General features: G+C 39.7%; 3 protein-coding genes across 3 annotated transcripts; all 3 read right to left on the reverse strand.

Moving 5' to 3' along the window:
* Positions 1-1,667: 1,667 nt before the first annotated feature.
* On the reverse strand, positions 1,668-2,612 carry LOC116521896 (olfactory receptor 49-like). The gene has a single exon (XM_032236535.1). The coding sequence runs from the start codon at positions 2,610-2,612 to the stop codon at positions 1,668-1,670; it is 945 nt and encodes a 314-aa protein (XP_032092426.1).
* A 336-nt stretch (positions 2,613-2,948) lies between these two features.
* On the reverse strand, positions 2,949-9,521 carry LOC116521897 (olfactory receptor 49-like). Its single transcript, XM_032236536.1, has 3 exons — positions 8,599-9,521; positions 3,280-3,331; positions 2,949-3,017 (listed from the first exon to the last, which is right to left on the reverse strand). Exons 1-3 carry the CDS (start codon positions 9,519-9,521, stop codon positions 2,949-2,951), a joined length of 1,044 nt encoding a protein of 347 aa, XP_032092427.1.
* Positions 9,522-17,988: 8,467 nt separating this feature from the next.
* LOC116520470 (olfactory receptor 6M1-like) lies at positions 17,989-18,861 on the reverse strand. The gene has a single exon (XM_032234689.1). The coding sequence runs from the start codon at positions 18,859-18,861 to the stop codon at positions 17,989-17,991; it is 873 nt and encodes a 290-aa protein (XP_032090580.1).
* Positions 18,862-22,456: the final 3,595 nt, after the last annotated feature.

The following is a 22,456-nucleotide window of genomic DNA, read 5'->3' on the forward strand; positions in this document are numbered from 1 at the left end:
TTTGGGAGGAGACCTTTTGCAGGACACAACCGTTATACTAGGCTGGAGAAACTCTTGTGTTTATTTCTTACCTTTGGGAGTCTAGGTTGCTGCCAATGTCTTGTCTGTTAGTAATTACTGTGAATAAAGTGTGGCTAACAGTAAGCTTGTGTCAGCATGACTCACTGGACAAAGGGGGTCAGAACACCAAATGGGGTATAAAAATGAGAACTATGAAAAATGAGATCTTCAGAGGTGGGCCGCACATACTTTAAAATCAGTTCACTGAAAACTTAAACTCGTACACCTTTCACATTTGAGCGCAACAACTCAAACAAGGCTTTTCTGGTGGGGGAGGCTTGTTTCACACCTGCTAGGTCCATGATGATGAAGCCATTGATTGCGTGGTGGCCATAGGTGGCCCCTGGAGCCATATTTGCTAGCATGCGAGCCTTCAGCTCTGGCGTTCATGTGCATGCAGGCCAGATGATTTTCCAAAGGGTTGAGGGAGGCTGTTTTTGCCCTCACAACGCTTCAGGAAAGCCTCCGGGGGCTGAGAAGGCTGAAAAACGGTCCCAACAGGCCAACCGGAAGTTCAGGAACACAATTTCTTGCACACTGTAAGAAAAAGGTTCGCCATTGCTATGCTGGGTTAACCAAAGTTAGCAGGATGGGCGAGGTGCACTAATTAGTTGGACGGGGGTGTGGGGTGAGCACGCCGGAAAATGAGATATCTAGGACTGGATAATATTGGAGCGGGTGGGTGGTGCTAGCTGGTGCTCAGAACTTCCAGTTCAGGGAAATTAGTCTAAACTGGCCGCATACCACCAGTGGAGGTCTTGCGGACCATCTTCCCAGAATATGCCAAAGCAACTTTGCCTGAATTTCGGGTAGGTTTTGAGAAATGAGATGCTATAACCATGAACCTGTGTGTTGGTTTCAATTGATAAACAAAATCATTACCAAAGGAACTTCTTTGATTAATTTTATTTATGAAGTCTGATGCAATCTACCTCATATTGAGGTGACTGTGGGCAGCTTACAAACATGAATTTCTACATTCTCTAGCCCCAGATCTCAAGTTTTATGCCTTCCCTATGCATTTTCTGTCACAATTCGGTTTATTCCGGATTATGGAGTTATGATATTCCATAATCACAGACCTCAATTCCCCACTTCTTTTATTCTTGTTGGGATATTACCTTCAAAAGGAATCACCACATTCAGGAATATTGACTCCATACATCAACCAAGACTGAATCTTTTATTTTAATTCCACCCAAAGGACCTACTAATAAAACACACTTGGGAACAATTACCAGATGGTAGCTGTATGTTCTGCTTCAGAAGATGGTAAGAGCTTTGCGGAAGCCTTAGGTGAAGCTCTCATGTCTCCTATGTCAAACTATGAAGAACCAGATGTGTTTTGTAAATTCTCAACCAGGAGAAGTTGGCAGTTTTCTTTTCCATTGTTCTTCGCTAGCAACCAAGTGTTCAGGGATTCTGCCTTTGATGTCAATCAGATGTTTCTATCCCTGATTACTCCATCCTCTATTCATTCTCAAGTCCCCTTCAAAGACCATCTCAGTGGGTGATTATTATGTCTGAAGGCAACATATGCTATAGCTTAACAATGCATTCTAAGACATTAAATCTGGAAATCTACTTAGAGCCAAAGAAATAGCAAATCATCTCAATTTCTTGCAAAACCCAACCCATTGTCTCAATTCAGCCTTCAAAGCATCTTGCACCTGTCTGTTCCTCAAACAGTATATGACTGGGATGAGAAGAGGAGCCATAACAGTATTCAGAAGAGCCACCATTTTGTTGTAATCCAATCCAATGGTGCCTTTCAGCTTGATGTACATGAAAATGCAACTGCTGTAAGCGAGGGTGACCACGGTCATGTGGGAAGCACAAGTGGAGAAGGTCTTCTTCCTCCCTGTGGTGGATGGGATGCGCAGAATGGTGGAAATGATTTTGACGTAAGAGACAATGTTGACACTTAAGGTCCCAAGGAGAGAGAATAGGGCAATCAGAAAACTAATCATCTCTATGAAACTGGTGTCAACACATACCAGTTTCATTAAGGGCCCACTGTCACAAAAGAAATGATTCATGACGTTAGGACCACAAAACGGCATCAGAAAAAAATGAATGGATGAAGGTAGAATAAGTGATATTCCCCCAGCCAAGCAACAAATGACCAACAATGAGCAAATTTGAGGATTCATGATGGTTGGGTAGTGAAGAGGGTTACAGATGGCTATGTATCGATCAACTGACATTGTGGCCAGTAAGAGGAACTCAGTGGTACCAAGGGCCAAATACAGAAATGTCTGTACGAAGCAACCAACTAAAGAGATGCTCTTACTCCCAGTAGCTATGTTGACTAGTGCTTTGGGAATTACAGTACTCATATACCCAATATCTACCCATGCCAAATATCGGAGGAAGAAATACATTGGGCTACAGAGCTGAACATTCACCTGTGTGATAATAATAATCAACATGTTTCCTATTAAAGTCGAAAGATAAATTCCAAACAACAGGAGAAAAAGGCTAACCTCAAGGGGAAAGTTGTCAGTCAGCCCCAACAATATGAATTCACTCACTGCAGTCCTATTTGTCATCAGTCCAGTCCTAAAAACAGTGTCAGCGTTTTAATTTTCCAATCTCCCTTCTTCTTTTCATTGCATGTTTCAAATGAGATCAGCTTATCCGTTTCCATTCTTTGCATTATTAACAAAGAAAAGTTAAAACCTGATGGTATGAATCAAAGCAAGATTCTTCTAATATATTATTCTAAGAACTCCATATCGTTATCGTGGAATTCCAGGTGTGGTTAATCTCAGGTGGAGTTAGATGGGATCTCTCCATGTTTCAATCTGTCAAAAACAATTCATCCTTTTGGACACACAAAGATCTGTCTTGGGATGATGGTTTCTTTGGGGGGTGGGTGGGTTATTTCACCTTTGTTCTGTTTTCTCCAGTCTGTTTTTCTGAGATGGTTCCAAATTCTCTTTTGATTCCTTTACCTAAAACCAATGTGAATAGATCAATGTGAGCAAAACCAATGTGAATTGCAAAGATGAGTGTGTATCTATGTCTGTGTGTCTCTGTGTGTGTGTGAGAGAGAGAGAGTTAAAGCTACAATATATGAAGAACAGTTGCAGGAATTGGTTATATCAAGTATAATGAAAAAGAGGTATTGTCTGGAACATTCTACCATACGTGGTGGACATGCTCCAAATCAAGGAAATATTGGTGTAAAATTCAGAAATCGATGGAAGAACTTACAGCGCAAAAGATAGAATTGAATCTTGAATCGTTCTTATTAGGAATATTAGACCTGAAAATGGACAAAAAAATTCAATACATAATACTACATATACTCACTGCAGTTAAAATCACCTTCACACAAAACTGAAAACAAATAAATACACCCGAAGGTGAAACAATAATAGAAAGGTACTCAAATGTTCAGAGATGGACAAAATGACCATGGAACTAAAAGAGAGTGAAGAATCGGATTTCTATAAAATATGAAACAGAATTTATAAGTGGCTAGAAAACGGAAATCAAAATTGGAAATAGAAGTCTTTGTTTGTGTTCCTCCTAAACTCGTATTGAATAAAAATAAAACCAAAGCTACTAATTACTATTAAAATATTGAGCACAATGCAACTGTAATGGTGATATAAACAATATTATTACAAGGATTACTAAAATTGTTATTACGCTATTACAGAAGTTAAAATCAAATACAAATACATAGCAGAGTTGGAAGGGACTTTGCAGGTGTTCTAGTACAACCCTATGACTAGGCAGGAAACCCTATACCATTTCAGAAAAATGTCTATCCAACATCTTCTTAAAGACTTCCTGTGTTCGGGCATTCGCAACTTCTGGAGGCAAGCTGTTCCACTGATTAATTCTTCTAACTGTCAGGCTATTTCTCGTTAGTTGCTTCTCTCCTTGATGCATTTCCACCCATTGCTTCTTGTCCTGCCTTCAGATCCTTTGGAGAATCGGGTGACTTCCCACTTCTTTGCAACAGCCCCTCAGATATTGGAACACTGCTATCATGCCTCCCCCTGTCCTTCTTTTCATTGAACTAGAAACAATGAGTGGCATTGCAACCACTTATTGTGTGGCTTATGTGTAGCATGAAGTAGGCATTCATGGTTTGCAAACCATCATTTATGAGTAGTATAATGTGCAACTTTCACCACTTGTGTCTTAATTTAAGAACAATAAAGGCATTTGAAGTTGGGTTCACTAAGTTATCTTGTATATTCCTATTTTAATATTAGAACTAGATATAATTTATATTTGCTTCCAAAGCAGTCCCAAGCATTACAAATCAGAAATTTCCTGACTTAATCTTCTTTTGAACTCCGAAATCCATTTCTTAGTTTTACAAAGTAATATTTCAGCTCACTACTCTTGAAAATTACAAACATTAAAAAATGCAAAAAACACCCACCCCCTTGCAAACTACACTAAAAAAAAATGCACACTTTTTCCAAAATCCTTGTGGTATTCATCATCTCAATCACCCTGACAAAATCAATATTCTAATTTTAATACAGTTACAAACCAGAAGCAAAGCGAAAAAAATCCAACTTTCACTCGCTAATATATTTTTGGTTCGATATAGTATGTTCACCACTTGGAATCATATCAATCATCCTGGTATCTGCATACTCTTTGTAACCCCTATGCCTTTTTTTAATATAGTAAGAAAACATTTTCTAGATTATTAAACTATGCATATTTTGCTTATAAATCAGAAGCAAAGAAAATATATACTTAAAATATTACCCCTTAATTCATTGTTTTTTGGGGAAGAAGCACAGCATGCTCCATTTTCAGGGCTCTTGAGAAATAGCCTTGTCTTCTTGGTTCACAGCTGGATTCTGTTCTAATTTGTCTGTCTTTTTCTTCTGTATCTTTTTATGACAATGAAGATTGAGGCCATCTCTCATTAAGTACTAGATTTGGTTATCGTTTTGAAGTCCATGGTGCATGAGGTATTGAAGATTGACTAATGCAATTCCTCAGGGACTCAGGGGGAAAAAAAGTATTATGCTAATTAGTCAATACTAATGTTGGTTGGTTTTAATTTAGTATTATCCTTAATATTTATTTGAGAGCTGTCAGGGTATCCATAATATTCCTTTTAGAATTCTGGCTTGCCACACTTTCTTTATTTCATTATGCTGTTACATTGGTATAGTTGATGGGTGGGGGGAATGGAAGGAGTAGGATTGTGGGATGTATTCTTTTCATTCTTTACTAGATGTCAAGGTCATCTTTTGTCTCCATACTTTTACACCTGACGGGAAGTAGCTGGGTATGGATGCCAGTGTGGAAGAATAAGATTGGACCTTGTGATGGATTGTGGGGGTGGAGACAAGATCATGAACTTTTCACTGGGTGGGATTCTGATGTAATTTCCAGAATTGGGATTACATACATGTGCTAACATGTCTTCTTTATTAAATTGGAATTTTAAGGATCGTTTTGCCTTGGACTCTGGTTTAATTCTACATGATACTTGGAATGCTGACAAGAGCTATGTTTCATGGAATTTTTTTGCTTATCACACAGTTTAGTGCAACCCATCAAAATCCTAGTCAACCCAAGTCATTTTGCAATTATTTCCAGGGGATGAGCATCTCTGTCCCCACTTCAGTTGAAGATTGATTTGATTATCTGTTTAATTCAGATCAAATAATACAAATCAGTCCTCTTTCAATCAATTTTGAGTAGGAAAGAAGAAATACAATTTTTGCAAAACTCATTGAAAATGATGAAATTTGTTTTTGCTGTGTCTACTTCCTCTGGCCCATGTTAATAAAACCAAACCTCCCAGTGGGACAGTGGATTCCGACAGAATATGCCTGTGGAAGAATTGCAGAGCATCACAGAATCTAATGAGAACTTGGAAGTCAATATCTATTTTTGCCCTGGACTCATATTTCTTTTATCTAAGTGTAGATTTTCTTGAATTCTGAGTCATTCAAGAACATCCCCCCTTTTTACAATCTTTCCTTGACATTTGGAAACCAAATGGGGTATAAAAATGGGAACTATGAAAATGGAGATTTTCAGAGGTGGACTGAACATACTTTAAAACCAGTTCACCGAAAATGTAAGTGTGTACACCTTCCACATTTGAGTGCAACAACTCCAACAAGGCTTTTCTGATGGGGAGGCTTCTTGCACACTTCCTAGGTCCATGATGGTGAAGCAGTGGCACACGTGGTGGCCATAGGTAGCACATGGAGCCATATTTGCATTCGCAGGCCAGCTGATTTCTCACCTTTCTGGAGGGCTGAGGGAGACCTTTTTTGCCCTCCCCAGGCTTCAAGAAAGCCTCTGGAGGATGGGGGTGGTGGTGAAAAGTGGCCTCAATAGACCAACTGGAGTTCAGGAATGCAACTTTGGAACGCCATAAGAAAAAGGTTCTTTATTACTGTGCTAGTTCAATCACGGTTAGTAGAATGGACAAGGTGCACTAAACAGCTAGGCTGCAGGGGGGGGGGGAGCATGCTGGAAAGTGGGATATCTAGGACTGGATATTATTGGAGTGGGTGGGTGGGGCTAGTTGATGCTCAGAACTTCCAGTGCAGGGAAATTAGTCTGAACTGGCAGCATACCACCAGTGGAGGTATTGCCTACCATCTTCCCACAATATGCCAAAGCAACTTTGCCTGAATTTTGGGTAGGTTTTGAGAAATGACATGCTATAACCATGAATCTGTGTGTTGGTTTCAATTAATAAACAAGGAACTTCTTAGGAACTTTTTTGATTCATTTTATTTATGAAGCCTATTTCCAATCCACCTCATATTAAGGTGACTGTGGGCAGCTTACAAACATGAATTTCTACATTCTCTAGCCCGAAATCTCACGTTTCATGCCTTCCCTATGCATTTTCTGTTACATTCCGGTTTATTCAGGATTATGGAGTTATGATAATCCATAATCACTGACCTCCATTCCCCACTTCTGTTATCCCTGTTGGGATCAAACTTCAAGAGAAATAGTCACATTCACTAATATTGACTCCATACATCAAGCAAGACTGAATCTTTTATTGTAATTCCACTCAAAGGACCTACTAATAAAACATACTTGGACACAATTACCAGAGGGTAGCTTTATGTTCTGCTTCAGAAGATGGTAAGAACTTTGAGGAAGCCTTAGGTAAAGCTCTCATGTTTCCCATGTCAAGCAATGTACAACCAGATGTGTTTTTGTAAATTCACAACTAGGAGAGTGTGGCAGTTTTCTTTTTCCATTGTTCTTCACTAGCAAACAACTTTTCAGGGATTCTGTCTTTGATGTCAATCAAGAGCTCCATCCCTGATTACATCATCCTCTTTGCCTTCTCAAGTCCCCTCGTAAGGGCATCTCAGTGGCAGTGAGGTGCGGTGAGGTTTATAGCTGGTGAGGTACTGTCACAGTGGTGGGTTTTAAAATTTTTTAGACTTGTGGACTTCAACTCCCAGAATTCCACAGCCAGGCATGCTCAGTTCTGATTTAAAGCAACAGCATTTATTTTTCTCCTTTGTGAAAAAGTTTCCTTCATTCTTTTTCTTCTCCCTCCTCCTCCTTCCTCCCGCTCTGCCTCCCTCCCCCTTCAAACAAACACACGTACACAGAGAAGTTAGATTGGACTATTTCTCTTACCCCCTTCCCTCTCTTTCTCACTATCTCTCAAACAAACACAATCACAGAAGTTGGATTGGAGCCGATCCAAGCCTTTGATTGCAGGCGGAGCCACGTTGTCTTTTCAAACTTGTAATCAGTGAGGCTGGGCTTATATAATTTTATCCCTCTGTGTGTGTGTGTGTGTGTGTGTGTGTGTGTGTGTGTGTGTGTTTGAAAAGACAATGTGTCTCTTCCTGCAATCAACTCCACTTGGGGAGGGATCTACACTTGAGGATGAAGTTTGAATTCCTCCCCCTCTCTCTGACCCACACGTAACTTGCCAGCTGTTTCCGAGAGGATGTCAACTCTACTCTTGCCTGTCATCATGAAAAGAAAAAAAAATGTAAAAGGAAAAAGGCAGGAGGTGAGGTCCGGCTGAGCAAGTTGCTGCCAGAGTCACCATGGATGACTCTGCTTAACTGTTTAAAAAAGCCTCTAAAAAGCACACTCTACAGGAGAAGGCAGGAGAACGAAGTGCCTCACCTACGTCAGGAATTTTTAGGCTTTTAATCCTTGCTTAACTCTGCTCGAATGATCATACAACGGCTAAAATCAGACTAGATGAGGCATGTCATTCTCCTGCCTACTCCTGTAGAGGGCGCTCCTTAGAGGCTTTTCTAAACAGTTAAGCAGAGTCATCCATGGGGACTCTGGCAGCAACTAGCTCAGCCTGACCTCAGCTCTTAGCTTTTTCCTTTTACATTTTCTTTTCTTTTCATGATGACAATGGTGAGGCTTTGCCTCCCCTGCCTCCTCTGACTGCACGTCCCTGCTACGTGGGTGATTATTATTATTAGAAGGCAACATATGTTATATGTTAATGTCTAAGACATTAAATCTGAAAATCAACTTAGAGCCACACCAATAGCAAATCATCTCAATTTCTTGCAATACCCAACCCATTTTCTCAATTCAGCCTTCAAAGCATCTTGCACTTGTCTGTTTCTCAAACAGTATATGATTGGGATGAGAAGAGGAACCATAACAGTATTCAGAAGAGCCACCATTTTGTTGTAATCCAATCCAATGGTGCCTTTAAGCTTGATGTACATGAAAATGCAACTGCTGTAAGCGAGGGTGACCACGGTCATGTGGGAAGCACAAGTGGAGAAGGTCTTCTTCCTCCCTGTGGTGGATGGGATGCGCAGAATGGTGGAAACGATTTTGACGTAAGAGACAATGTTGACACTTAAGGTCCCAAGGAGAGAGAATACGGCAATCAAAAAACTAATCGTCTCTAGGAAACTGGTGTCAACACATACCAGTTTCATTAAGGGCCCACTGTCACAAAAGAAATGATTCATGACATTAGACCCACAAAATGGCATCAGAAAAAAATAAATGGATGAAGGTAGAATAAGTGATATTCCCCCAGCCAAGCAACAAATGACCAACAATGAGCAAATTTGAGGATTCATGATGGTTGGGTAGTGAAGAGGGTGACAGATGGCTATGTATCGATCAACCGACATTGTGGCCAGTAAGAGGAACTCAGTGGTACCAAGAGCCAAATACAGAAATGTCTGTATGAAGCAACCAACTAAAGAGATGCTCTTACTCCCAGTAGCTATGTTGACTAGTGCTTTGGGAATTACAGTACTCATATATCCAATATCTACCCATGCCAAATATCGGAGGAAGAAATACATAGGGCTACAGAACTGAACATTCACCTGTGTGATAATAATAATCAGCATGTTTCCTATTAAAGTCAAAAGATAAATTCCAAACAGCAGGATAAAAAGGCTAACCTCAAGGGGAAAGATGTCGGTCAGCCCCAGCAATATGAATTCCCTTACTGTGGTCCGGTTTGTCATCAGTCCATTCCTAAAAATAGTGTCAAGGTTTTAATTTTCCAATCTCCCTTCTTCTTTTCATTGCATGTTTCAAATGAGCATCAGCTTATCTGCTTCCAATCTTTGAATCAAAGCAAGATTCTTCTAATATGTTATTTTAAGAACTCCATATCCTTATCGTCAAATTCCAGGTGTGGTTATTCTCAGGTGGAGTTAGATGGGATCTCTCCATGTTTCAATCTGTCAAAAACAATTCATCCTTTTTGACACGCAAAGATCTGTCTTGGGATGATGCTTTTTTTTTGGGGGGGGGGTTATTATTTCACCTTTGTTCGGTTTTGTCCAGTCTGTTTTTGTGAGATGGGTCCAAATTCTCTTTTGATTCCTTTACCTAAAACCAATGTGAATAGATGAATGTGAGCAAAATCAATGTGAATAAACAAAGAGAGAGTGTTAAAGCTAAAATATATGAAGAACAGTTGCAGGAATTGGGTGTATCAAGTATAATTTAAGAGGTATTGTCTGCAACATTCTACCATGTATGGTGAACATGCTCCATCACAAGGAAATATTGGTATAAAATTCAGAGACGGCTGGAAGACAAAATATAGAATTGAACCTGGAATTGCTCTTATTAGGAATATTAGACCTGAAAATGGATAAAAAAAATTCAATACATAATACTACACATACTCACTGCAGCTAAAATCACCTTCGCACAAAACTGGAAACAAATCAATATACCCGCAGGTGAAACAATAATTAGAATGGTACTCGAATGTGCAGAGATGGACAAAATGACCATGGAACTAAAAGAAAAAGAAGAATCGGATTTTGATAAAATATGGAATAGAATTTATAAGTGGCTAGAAAATGGAAGCCAAAACAGGAAGTGTAGAAGTCTTTGTGTTTTTTTTCTAAACTAGTATTGAATAAAAATTAACCAGTTACTAATTACTATTAAAATATTAAGCACAATGCAAATATAATGGTGATATAAACAATTAATATTATTACAAGGATTAGTACAATTGTTATTACACTATTACAGAAGTTGAAATCCAATACAAATACAATAGCAGAGTTGGAAGAGATCTTGGATGTCTTCTAGTCCAATCCCATGCCTAGGTAGGAAATCCTATACCATTTCAGACAAATGGCTATTCAACATCTTCTTAAAAACTTCCAGTGTTGGGGCATTCACAACGTCTGGAGACAATTTCTGTTCCACTCATTAATTGTTCTAACTGTCAGGAAATTTCTCCTCAGTTCTAAGTTGCTTTTCTCCTTGATTAGTTTTCACCCATTGCTTCTTGTCCTGCCCTCAGGTTCCTTGAAGAATAGTTTGACTCTCTCTTCTTTGTGGCAGCCCCTCAGATATTGGAACATAGCTATCAGGTCTCCCCTAGTCCTTCTCTTCATTAAACTAGACATACCCAGTTCTTGCAACTGTTCTTCCTATGTTTTAGTCTCCATGGGAAGGCAATGGAGAATGAAGAACTACAAAGACTAAACATGATACAGAAGGCTGTATAACTATTTTATATTGTTATGCTTGTCTTGTTTTTTTTCTTTTGTTTGTGTTTTCTGTTTTTAAAGGTAAAATGTTTAATAAAAACATTTTTTAAAAAAGAAAAGGAGGACTAGGAGTGACATGATAGCAGTATTCCAGTATTTTAGGGGCCTCCAGTCCAACCCCCTGTCAAGCAGGAGACCCTATACCAGTGGTGGGATTCACATAATTTAACAACCGGTTCTCTGCCCTAATGAACGGCTGGATGGGTGTGGCTCAGTGGTCATGTGACTGGGTGGGCTTGGCCAACTCAACATCACTCAGGTTGATGGGCGCTTCGCCTTAGCAGTTACAATGTAATAAGGGTTAACGAGAGAGGCAGTTTCTGTAAGCAGGGCAATAAAGATGAGGCTAGAAATAAAACCAGAATGTTTCCTTCCTGCCTTCCTTACAGGATTAGCCCTGTAAAGTGGAAAGAAACAAAAGGAGATTTTTTCCAACAGCCGGTTCTCCGAACTGCTTAAAAAGTTAAAAACCGGTTCTCCCGAATAGGTGCGAACTGGCTGAATCCCACCACTGCCCTATACCATTTTAGAGAAATGGTTGTCCAGACCCTTCTTTAAAGCCTCTAAAGTTGGAGCAACCACAGTTCTGAAGACAAGCTGTTCCATTGCTTTATTGTTCTTATTAATCATAGAATTCCATTCTCCACTTTTCTTATTCTAACTGGGATAAAAACCTCAAGAGGAATAGCCACCTTCACCAATACTAACACCACGCATGAACCAGGGCCAAATCTTTTATTGTATTGTATTACTTATGATTGGAGTGACATGAAAGGAGTGTTCTAATATTTGGTGGGCTGCCACAAAGAAGAGGGAGCCAAACTATTCTCCAAAGCACCTGAAGGCAAGACAAGAAGCAATGGGGTGGAAACTTATCAAGGAGAGAACCAAGCTAGAACTAAGAAGGAATTTCCTGACAATAAGAACAATTAATCAGTGGAATGATTTGCCTCCAGAGGTTGTGAGTCCTCCAACACTGGAGGTTTTCAAGAAGAAATTGCACAACCACTTGTCTGGTTTCCTACTTGAGCAGAGGGTTGGACTAGAAGACCTGAAAGTTCCCTTCCAACTCTGTTATTCTGAATTTAAGGACCTTCCCAGAGTTTTCACTTATCCGTGGAAACTCTATAGAAGAAAGAAAATTTAGAGTAAGAAGAGGTGTTGGAAAACAAGCTACATGCTTTGTTTAGGCAGGATGCAGTGGTAGCAATTTTGCTTTTCCATTTATCTGAAGTTTTCACATTTTGCTAAGAGAAATGCATGATTTTACTTAAAAAATGTCATTGGAACTGCATTTAAGTGTCGACTTTAAGATAACTGCTGAGAAATATTCACTGGGTTCCTTTCTTTGCAGCTGTGAAACACGGAAACTTCTGTTTTCAGCCTCACAATGTAACTCCTGCCTAAGCAGGGGGTTGGACTAGAAGACCTCCAAGGTCCCTTCCAACTCTGCTATTCTGTTAAATCTGATGATTGTTTTGAATAATAACAAGATATATTGCACCTAACCCTTTTGTGGTTTATATGTGGCATGCAGTGGGCATTGATGGCTTGGATTATGGCATGCGTACTTCCACCAATCCTGGCTTAATTTAAAACAATGATTAAAGCTAACATGTAGACGAAGTGCTACTGAGCTCTGTACTATATTCCCATATGAATTATTGGCATCCAATTCAATTTATGTTTGCTTATAAAACACCCCCCAACATTGTGCATTAGAAACCCTCTTGCCTTACTCTATCACTTTTGAACTCCACTAAACATTTCTTAATTTTACAAAGTAATATTACGGGTCAAGAACCACCGGCATGAAAAAGTTGTAAAAATACTCACCCTTTGAAAACAATACTTGAAATATAAAAAGGAAATCCAATATTCAGTACTACATATACTTACAGCAGCAAGGATCGCCTTTGCACAGAAATGGAAAAACAAACTAACCCCAAATGAAGATGAAATAATAAGAAAGATTATGGACTGTGCCGAAATGGATAAATTAACAAAAGAAATACAGGGAAAGGAAGAATCAGAATTCTATCAGATATGGGATAAATGGTGTAGGTGAATGGAAGAAAGAAACAAAAATCAATGAAAGAATATAACAACACTCAAAAATAATAGTTATGAGTAAAATAAGAGGGCTAAGAATGGTGAAATCTAAATGAACTACGATAGAAGGGGAAATAATATAATGTGAGCGATATCGATTGATGATTGCTAAGATAAAAAACAGGAAGTTCCTCTTCGCACTGTATTGTATAAATGTGGTGTATGTCTAATTTTTGTGTGTGTGTATTTTGCATGTTTGTTAATAAAAATATTTTTAAAAATGAAAACAATACTTAAAAAAAATTATCTCTATACTTTTCATCATCTGATTTTTGCAAATAAAAGCAGGTGTTTAGAAATCAAAGGCAGGAAAAAAAAATCAGCCATCAACTTTTGCTTCCAAACACATTTTTAGGATGCAAAATATTTTTAACCCTTGAGATCTACATACTATGTTAAAAAATAACATAGGTAAAAGTATTTCATGTCGTTTGAATGGTTCTATGATATACTATGATAAGGGACATGGTGGCTCAGTGGCTAAGACGCTGAGCTTGTTCATCAGTTCAAATTCCTAGTGCCGCTTAATGGAGTGAGCTCCTGTTACTTGCCCCAGCTTCTGCCAATCTAACAGTTTGAAAGCATGTAAAAAATGCAAGTAGAAAAATAGGAGAAGGTAACAGCGTTCCATGAGCCTTTGGCATTTAGTCATGCCAGCCCCATGACCACGGAGACATTTTTGGACAGCCTAGCAGTTTGAAAGCATGTAAAAAGACAAGTAGAAAAATAGGAACCACCTTTGGTGGGAAGGTAACAGCTTTCCATCTGCCTTTGGCATTGAGTCATGCCGGCCACATGACCACAGAGATGTATTTGGACAGCGCTGGCTCTTCAGCTTTGAAACGGAGATCAGCACCACCCCCTAGAGTTGGGAACGACTAGCACATATGTATGAGGGGAACCTTTACCTTAATGATATTGTCTTATTTAATTTCTGCCAGTAGAAGCCCATTCACTAGTTGGTTAATCTATCTTTCATTACGCCTACAAATCAAAGCAAACGCATCTATTAAGACATTACCCCTTAATTCAATGTTTGGGAAATGTAGCATCCTCCATTCGCAGTGCTTTTGAGAAGGTGCCTTGTCTTCTTGGAATATGGATGAACTCACTGTGCAATATCTCTGCCTTTTGTCTTCAATATCTTCCCATAGCAATGAACACCGAAGTAGCCTCTCATGCTCAACAGAGCTACTGACTGTTCTGAAACATGAGGTATAAGAAGAATTCAAGACTCATGGGTGAAGATCCCTTAGGGACATCTCAAGGAACAAAGCAATGCATTGCCAGCAATCTGCATCAACTATCCTGAATCTCCTTCTAATATTGATGTCAAACCCAAAGACAAGAGAAAATCATTGTGGACATGTTCCCCGTGTTTTGTGGCTTATTTTTTTAAAAATTTTATTTTGCGTCTCTCATGCAACACACCAAGGTTTGTTGGGGCTTTTTTTTTGATTTCACATCTGTGAACTCAACCTCTGTGATTTGTAAACCATGATCTAGAGGTTTGCCTATTTATTTATTTTTTGAAGCATAAACATGCAAAAAATGTTAGGTCATTTCACTAGAGTGATAGGTAAATTCCTCCATGCTTTAGCTGGTGTTGGTTCAGTATAAATTCCATTTTCTTAAAGCACCAAAAGTCAGGAATGGATAGGATGGGATAGGATAGGATAGGATAGGAAAAGATATGATGGGATGGGATGGAATAGTTTGAAATAGGGAATAGAATAGAATAAAATAAAATATGGGATACTGGATAGGGAATAGAATAGAATAGGGGACAGGGGACAGGGGACAGGGAACAGGGAATATGGAATAGGGAATATAATAGAATAAAAAGGGGGATATGATGGGATGGGATGGGATGGGAAGGGAAGGGATGGGATGGGATGGAATAGAATGGAATGGAATAGGGAATAGAATAGGATAGGGGATAGAATAGAATAAGAAAGAGGATAGGGGGGTAGGATAAGAGAAAAAGGATATGATGGGATGGGATGGGATAGGATGGGATGGGATGGGATGGGAAGAGAAGGAATGGGATGGGATGGAATAGAATGGAATGGAATAGGGAATAGAATAGGATACAGGATAGGGGATGGGGATAGGGGGTAGAATAAGAAAGGGGATAGGATGGGAAAGGATAAGAGAGGAAAGGATATGATGGGATGGGATGGGATAGGATGGGATGGGATAGGATGGGATGGGATGGGATGGGATGGGAAGGGAAGGGAAGGGAAGGGATGGGATGGGATGGGATGGAATAGAATGGAATGGAATGGAATAGGGAATAGAATAGAATAGGATAGGGGATAGAATAGAATAAGAAAGGGGATAGGATGGGATAGGATAAGAGAGGAAAGGATATGATAGGATGGGATGGAATAGAATGGAATGGAATAAGGAATAGAATAGGATAGGATAGGATTGCGTAGGATAGCGTAGGATAGGGAATAGGGAACAGGGAATTGAAAAAGCACCTTTGGGACAACTAGGACCTGGATGACTTAGAATCTCCATAGGTATTTAGTGAAAAGCAGTGCTGTGTTGAACCATGGAGGGTATATGATCTACCAGGAATGTCACAACATATGTAGGAAATATATCACATTTTCTCCACTAGAGGTCTGCTACAATGAACTGAAAATTATTGGTCTGTGTCTGGACACAGGATCTTACATGTTTCCTCCAAGCTTCTATATTTGCATACGTCTAAGGTGGCTCAGTGGCTAAGACGCTGAGCTTGTCAACACATTCTTGTCAGAATTCCAGTGCTTAATCCTCAGTCAAGATCAGGATTAGAAATAGGAAAAGAGAGGCAACAGTTTCACAATGTAGATTGTTTCCCAACCCTGAACTATCCATCACGACATGAAAAACATACTTTTGCAAAATTTAACTCTGATGTAATTGTGGCCATTGCCCATGTTGTTCCCTTACGAGGAGCAGAGAAGTCCTTGCTCTTTTGGAATGTATTTTTGAGATTCCAGTCTAGACTAGCAATAGCCATATCTGGCCTTAAGTTTTGCCTTAGTTTACCTTCCCAATGAGCAACTGAATTGGAAGATCATTTAAAAGTTTATTATTGTACCCTGATAAAGTGGGCTCTCCCTATGAAAAGGAGAACCTTGAGACCAGTGGTGGGATTCAAATAATTTAACAACTGGTTCTCTGCCCTGATGACCAGCTGGGTAAGCATGGATCAGTGGTCATGTGACTGGGTGGGTGTGGCCAACTCTCCGGTTCTCCAAACTGCTTAGAAAGTTAAGAACTGGTTCTCCCGAATAGGTGCGAACTGGCTGAATCCCACCACTGCTTGAGACCCATCTTACATTCCTTTTCTATAGTTAACACAACATAGAAAAATGAAAGAGGAAAATTGGTTGGACAAGATAAGAGAAAACAGTTCCTCGCACAGTACGTTAACCACAAAGCTTGTTTGAAGTTATATAACCAGATGCCAGTTGACCCTAAGAATCTTTTTTCTGATCAGGAGATAAGAATTCCTTCTGTAAATTATCATTTCAGTTTAGGAATGTGAAAAGCTGTCAAATCAATCCATACAGCCATACAGTAAAGGTTTTCCTACATTCCAATCTGTAATGAGCCTGAACATAGAAAATAAGTCAAATTAAAATACAAAATAACTATGTTAACTAGCAGATTACAAAGTCCATGTCATGTGTCCCTCGCTACAGCAGTAGATGATGGTTCTCTCATCCATATATTAATCAAATCCAAGTGTTAGGTAAGCTCCCCATTGGGAGAGCGAGTGCGTTCAGAGAAGCGTTGTGAGAGTTGTGTTGGAGAACACACAAACCAGCATTCAGAGACACTGCAGTTTAAATAGGCTTTTACTTTTGTGGCAATAGAGGTATCAGAGTCCATCAAATAGTCCAAGTCATACACGGATAAGACAGTCAGTCCTCAATGCCTTTCAGTTAAGGGATAATCCAAATAACATAGTCCATAATCATACAAACAGTCTGGTACTTACAATAGCTCACGGCACTTTCTAACAGCCAGTTTCCAAAACACTCAGATCAGATCAGCCCAGCATCTAACAAACAGAGAGCTAACAGTCATTCTGGCTCCCTCTTATGGCCGATTGAGGAACACAGCAACCAATCACATTTTACAGTATGATTCAAAGAAACAGGTATAACATTGCTATATGATTTATATATTGCAAACCCAACCATTAGATTATATTCCTAACATTCTCCCCTTCGGGTAGGACAATATATAAATCTTTCAATCTTAATCCGTATTCCTCGCAACAACCTTTATGCTTTATAGTACCTTGGGCTTTGGTAAGGTGGTCTGCAATGTTATCTTCAGACATGCAGTACTCTAGCATAATCAGTTTATTACTAACACTTTGCTTTACATTCAGATATCTTATATCAGTGTGTTTTGACCTAGTTCTTACAGCAAGATTGGATGCCATCTGAATTGCTGCTTGATTGTCTTCATAAACAACAATAGGCTCTCATATGTCAATTCCCATATCCAGTAGGAGTTGTTTGTAACAAACTACATCTGTACATAATAATGACAAACATGAGAACTCAGCCTCCATAGTCGATAGACTTAAATGTTTTTGTCTAATAGACCACCATCCAATTAGTGCTTTCCCCAGGAATACAACAAGCCTTGATGTTGATTTCTGTGTAGATACATCTGTAGCAAAACTTTCATCAGCATATACAGTTTATATTCCTAACACCAAGTCTGTTCACATTGGTTTGAGATCAGCCAAGGTTGGCAAAACCCTTCCAACGATTCCTTCTCACAAAATTCGTTTGGGTCTCTGCCAACAGTCTCGGAAGGCATCCTTGACTTTCTCGTTCCTTAGACTGTAAATAAATGGATTCAGTAATGGGGTAACCACAGCAGTAAGAACTGCCACAGCTTTCTGGGCATCTCGTGACCGACCCTTGCTGGGCAAAGAGTACATGAAGATGGCACTGCCATAAAAGATGGAAGCAACTGTAAGATGAGAGGCACAGGTTGAAAAAGTCCTCCTACGACTACCACTGGTCTGCATCCTCAAGACAGTCACAATGATGTAGAGGTAAGAGACAATAGTTACACACAAAGAGCTGAGTAACACCAGGGCAGAGAGTGTAGATTCCAGAGTCAGGAGAGTATCTACGTCATTGCAAGAAAGCTTGACCAGTGGAGCATAATCGCAGAAGAAATGATCGATAACATTAGAGCTGCAGAAGGACAGTTGACTCAGGAGAACAATGGGGCCAAAATTATTCAGGAAACCACCAACCCAGCATGCCAACATCAAATTCACACAGACCCGTCCATTCATGATGATGGTGTAGCGCAACGGATGGCAGATAGCAATGTAGCGGTCAAAGGCCATGACGGCAATCAGGATGATCTCACAGGTACCAAAGAAGAAGTAAGAGTAGCACTGAACGATGCAGCCCAAGAAGGAGATTGATTTGTTCCGAGAAACTAGATTGGTCATCATCTTCGGTGTGATTGTCAGAACGAAAACTACCTCCAGAAAGGAGAGGTTGCAGAGGAAGAAATACATGGGGCTTTGCAAGCGACGGTCGATGCCTACCAGCGTGATAATCGTGAGGTTCCCAGCCAAAGTGAAAACACACACAACCAGGAGCAATGAAAAAAGGAAGAGTTCCATGGGCCTTGGTAGTTGGAAGCCAACTAAGATGAACTCTCTCACTTCTGTTGTGATGTTTTGAGTCCTAGTTCCCATCGTGAATTTGCTGGTGGAGAAAAACAGAGAGAAGAAACAACCCACTGCAGATTGGTGCCATTAAATATGTCTGTCTGTCTGTATATCTATCTATCCATTTATCCATCCATCCATCCATCCATCCATCCATCCATCCATCCATCCATCCATCCATCCATCCATCCATCCATCCATCTATCTATCTATCTATCTATCTATCTATCTATCTATCTAATCTATCTATATTCATCTATTATCTATCTATCTATCTATCTATCTATCTATCTATCTATCATCTATCTATCTATCTATCTATCTATCATCTAATCTCTCTCTCTCTCTATCTATCTATCTATCTATCTATCTATCATCTAATATCTATCTATCTATCTATCTATCTATCATCTAATATCTATCTATCTATCTATCTATCTATCATCTAATATCTATCTATCTATCTATCTATCTATCTATCTATCTATCTATCTATCTATCTATCTCTATCTATCTCTATCTCTATCTCTATCTCTATCTCTATCTCTATCTCTATCTTACCTTCTTCTCTTGTCCCAAGTTCAAACTTGTAGACCTCTCATCAAAGAGTGCCAGACACAGCATCCTGAGGCCAAGTGACTGGGATCTACCCCATCAGGTTCCTTCTCATAGAAATGCACCAACATCAAAATGCCTTCTCCCAAGCAGCAGAAACCTGAGTACCGATAGTCACCTGTCCTTCAGAATGTGAGTCTGCAAAAGAAGACATTTTGGTTGGATCACAGCTTTTCAGTCACTGAATACATGTATGGGTTTTTCCCCCCATAAAACAAGAATTTGTTTTATTAAAGAAGGTGGCATTGCTGGTGTTATGTGACATTCACTCAAAGTATTCCTTTCTATATTTTGTGGTCAAGAACTGTCTATAATATTACCACTCTAGCATGAACGCCTTTATAGAGATACTTCTTTTTATATAAAGTATATAAAGACCCATTATGTAAAACACCAAGAGCTTCTATACTGGAAATAGCAATAGCACTTAGACATATATAGCGCTTCACAGTGCTTTGCAGCCCTCTCTAAGTGGTTTACAGAGTCAGAATATTGCTCCCAACAATTTGAGTCCTCATTTTACCGACCTCTGAAGGATGGAAGGCTGAGTCAACCTTGAGCCTGGTAAGAACTGCCAAATTGCAGTCAACCGGCAGTCAGCAAAAGTAGCCTGCAGTACTGCATCCTAACCACTGTGCCACCATGAGGGGGGAGAGAGAGATGTGTGTGTGTGTGTGTGTGTGTGTTTGTATGAATATAGTACAGGTTGTCCTCAGCTTACAACAATTCATATAGTTATCTTTCAAAGTTACAACGATGCTGAAAAAAGTAAGTTAGGACCATTTTTCACACTTACGACCTCTAAAGCAATCCCAGGATTTACATTCAGATGCTTGGCAACTGACTCACCTGACTAACCTCGGAAGGATGGAAGGCTGACTCAACCTTGAGCCAGTGAGATTCAATCTGTTGGCAGTGGGCAGAATTAGCCTGCAGAATTAGCCTGCAATGCTTCACTGTAACTAATGTACACAGGAAGGAAGGAAGGAAGGAAGGAAGGAAGGAAGGAAGGAAGGAAGGAAGGAAGGAAGGAAATAGAAATAGCACTTAGACTTATATACCACTTTACGGTGCTTTACAGCCCTCTCCAAGTGGTTGCAGAGTCAGCCTATTGCCCCAACAATCTGGGTCCCCATTTTACCCACCTCGGAAGGATGGAAGGCTGACTCAACCTTGAGCCAGTGAGATTCAAACTGTTGGCAGTGGGCAGAATTAGCCTGCAGAATTAGCCTGCAATGCTTCACTGTAACTAATGTACACAGGAAGGAAGGACGGAAGGAAGGAAATAGCAATAGCACTTAGACATATATTACTTCACAGTGCTTTACAGCCCTCTCCAAGTGGTTTACAGAGTCAGCCTATTGCCCCCAACAAACTGGGTCACCATTTTACCCACCTCAGAAGGATGGAAGGCTGAGTCAACCTTGAGTCTGGTGAGATTTGAGCTGCCAAATTGCAGGCAACCGGCAGGCAGTAGAAGTAGCCTGCAGTACTGCCCTCAAACCACTGTGCCACCTTGGCTCAAATAGATTCCTTGTGTCTAATCACACTTGGCTAAACAATGTATTCTTTAAGTAATACACATTCAACAAAATATGGAGAGCTCAAAAGCACACTAGAGGAAAATGGAGAGGTCCATGCAGGAACTCAATTGACTTACCACAGGTGGGGTTCAGTTCTTCTATTGGCACAAGTGAGACACATTGGCCATAAGAGACATTTCCTTCAGGTCAAGTAGAGCTTGAAATAATAAGATGAAATCTCTTAGGTGACATTGATGTGAAATGTCCTGTAATCTCTTCTATCAATGGAGTTTTGTACCCTTCTCCTTTGAAGCTCCCAGTGCTGCTGATTGTCATACCTTCTTGACCAACAGGCAGAATGATACTTTCACCTAAAGGCTTTCTTCAGGATTTAGTGAAATCTGTGACTTCTGGAAGGAAGAACCCAACTGGTCCTCTGGAACTGAAATTCTACATGTAAAGATTAGTCCCAATCCAATCAATTTAACCATGAAAACATAATTGCTGAGGTTCTATGAATGACCCTCATCATCTGTGCTACTTCAAATGACATACTGGAAGGTACAGATTTATCAATTATTATGGATAGTGAGGTTCTGCTTATAATATCATTGACCTGTAGGCTTAGAAGCCATTGATGACAAAGGTGAACTAGAACAGTTCCTTTCCCAGTTTAAGGTCCCCATATCTTATAACCTTTCTTATTACTATCGTCACGTGAAGTGTTAATACCACTCTATAATGCCTTGGTAAGACCACGTTTGGAATACTACATCCAGTTTTGATCACCATGATGTAAAAAAAGATGTTGAGTCTCTAGAAAGAGTGCAGAAAAGAGCAACAAAGATGTTTAGACAACTGGAGGCTAAAATACATGAAGAACAGTTGTAGGAATTGGGTATGGGACTAGAGGAGACATGATAGTAGTGTTCCAATAACTCATGGGTTGCCACAAAGGAGAGGGAGTCAAGCTATTCTCCAAAACACCTGAAGGCAGGACAAGAAGCAATGGGTGGAAACTGATCAAGGAGAGAAGCAACTAACAAGAAATATCTTGACAGTTAGAACAATGAATCAGTGGAACAACTTGCTTCCAGAAGTTGTGAATGCTCCAACACTGGAGGTTTTTAAGAAGAGATTGGACAACCATTTGTCAGAAATAGTATAGGGTTTCCTGCCTGAGCAGGGGGTTGGATTAGAAGACTTCCAAGGTCCTTTGCAAATCTGTTATTCTGTTAATATAATACTTCCTATGGGTCATACCTGATATAGGTGATGGGAGGAAACGATCACCACGCTCATCTTAATTCTTGAGGGCTTCCTGTTGCTTCCACCGAATCTTGCATAGACAGCTAAATAATAAATGCTTTATCTGAATGCCTCACAAAAATCATTCTCATAAGGTGTAT

This window comes from Thamnophis elegans, chromosome Z (genome assembly GCF_009769535.1).
Source record: "Thamnophis elegans isolate rThaEle1 chromosome Z, rThaEle1.pri, whole genome shotgun sequence".
NCBI classification, from domain to species: domain Eukaryota; kingdom Metazoa; phylum Chordata; class Lepidosauria; order Squamata; family Colubridae; genus Thamnophis; species Thamnophis elegans.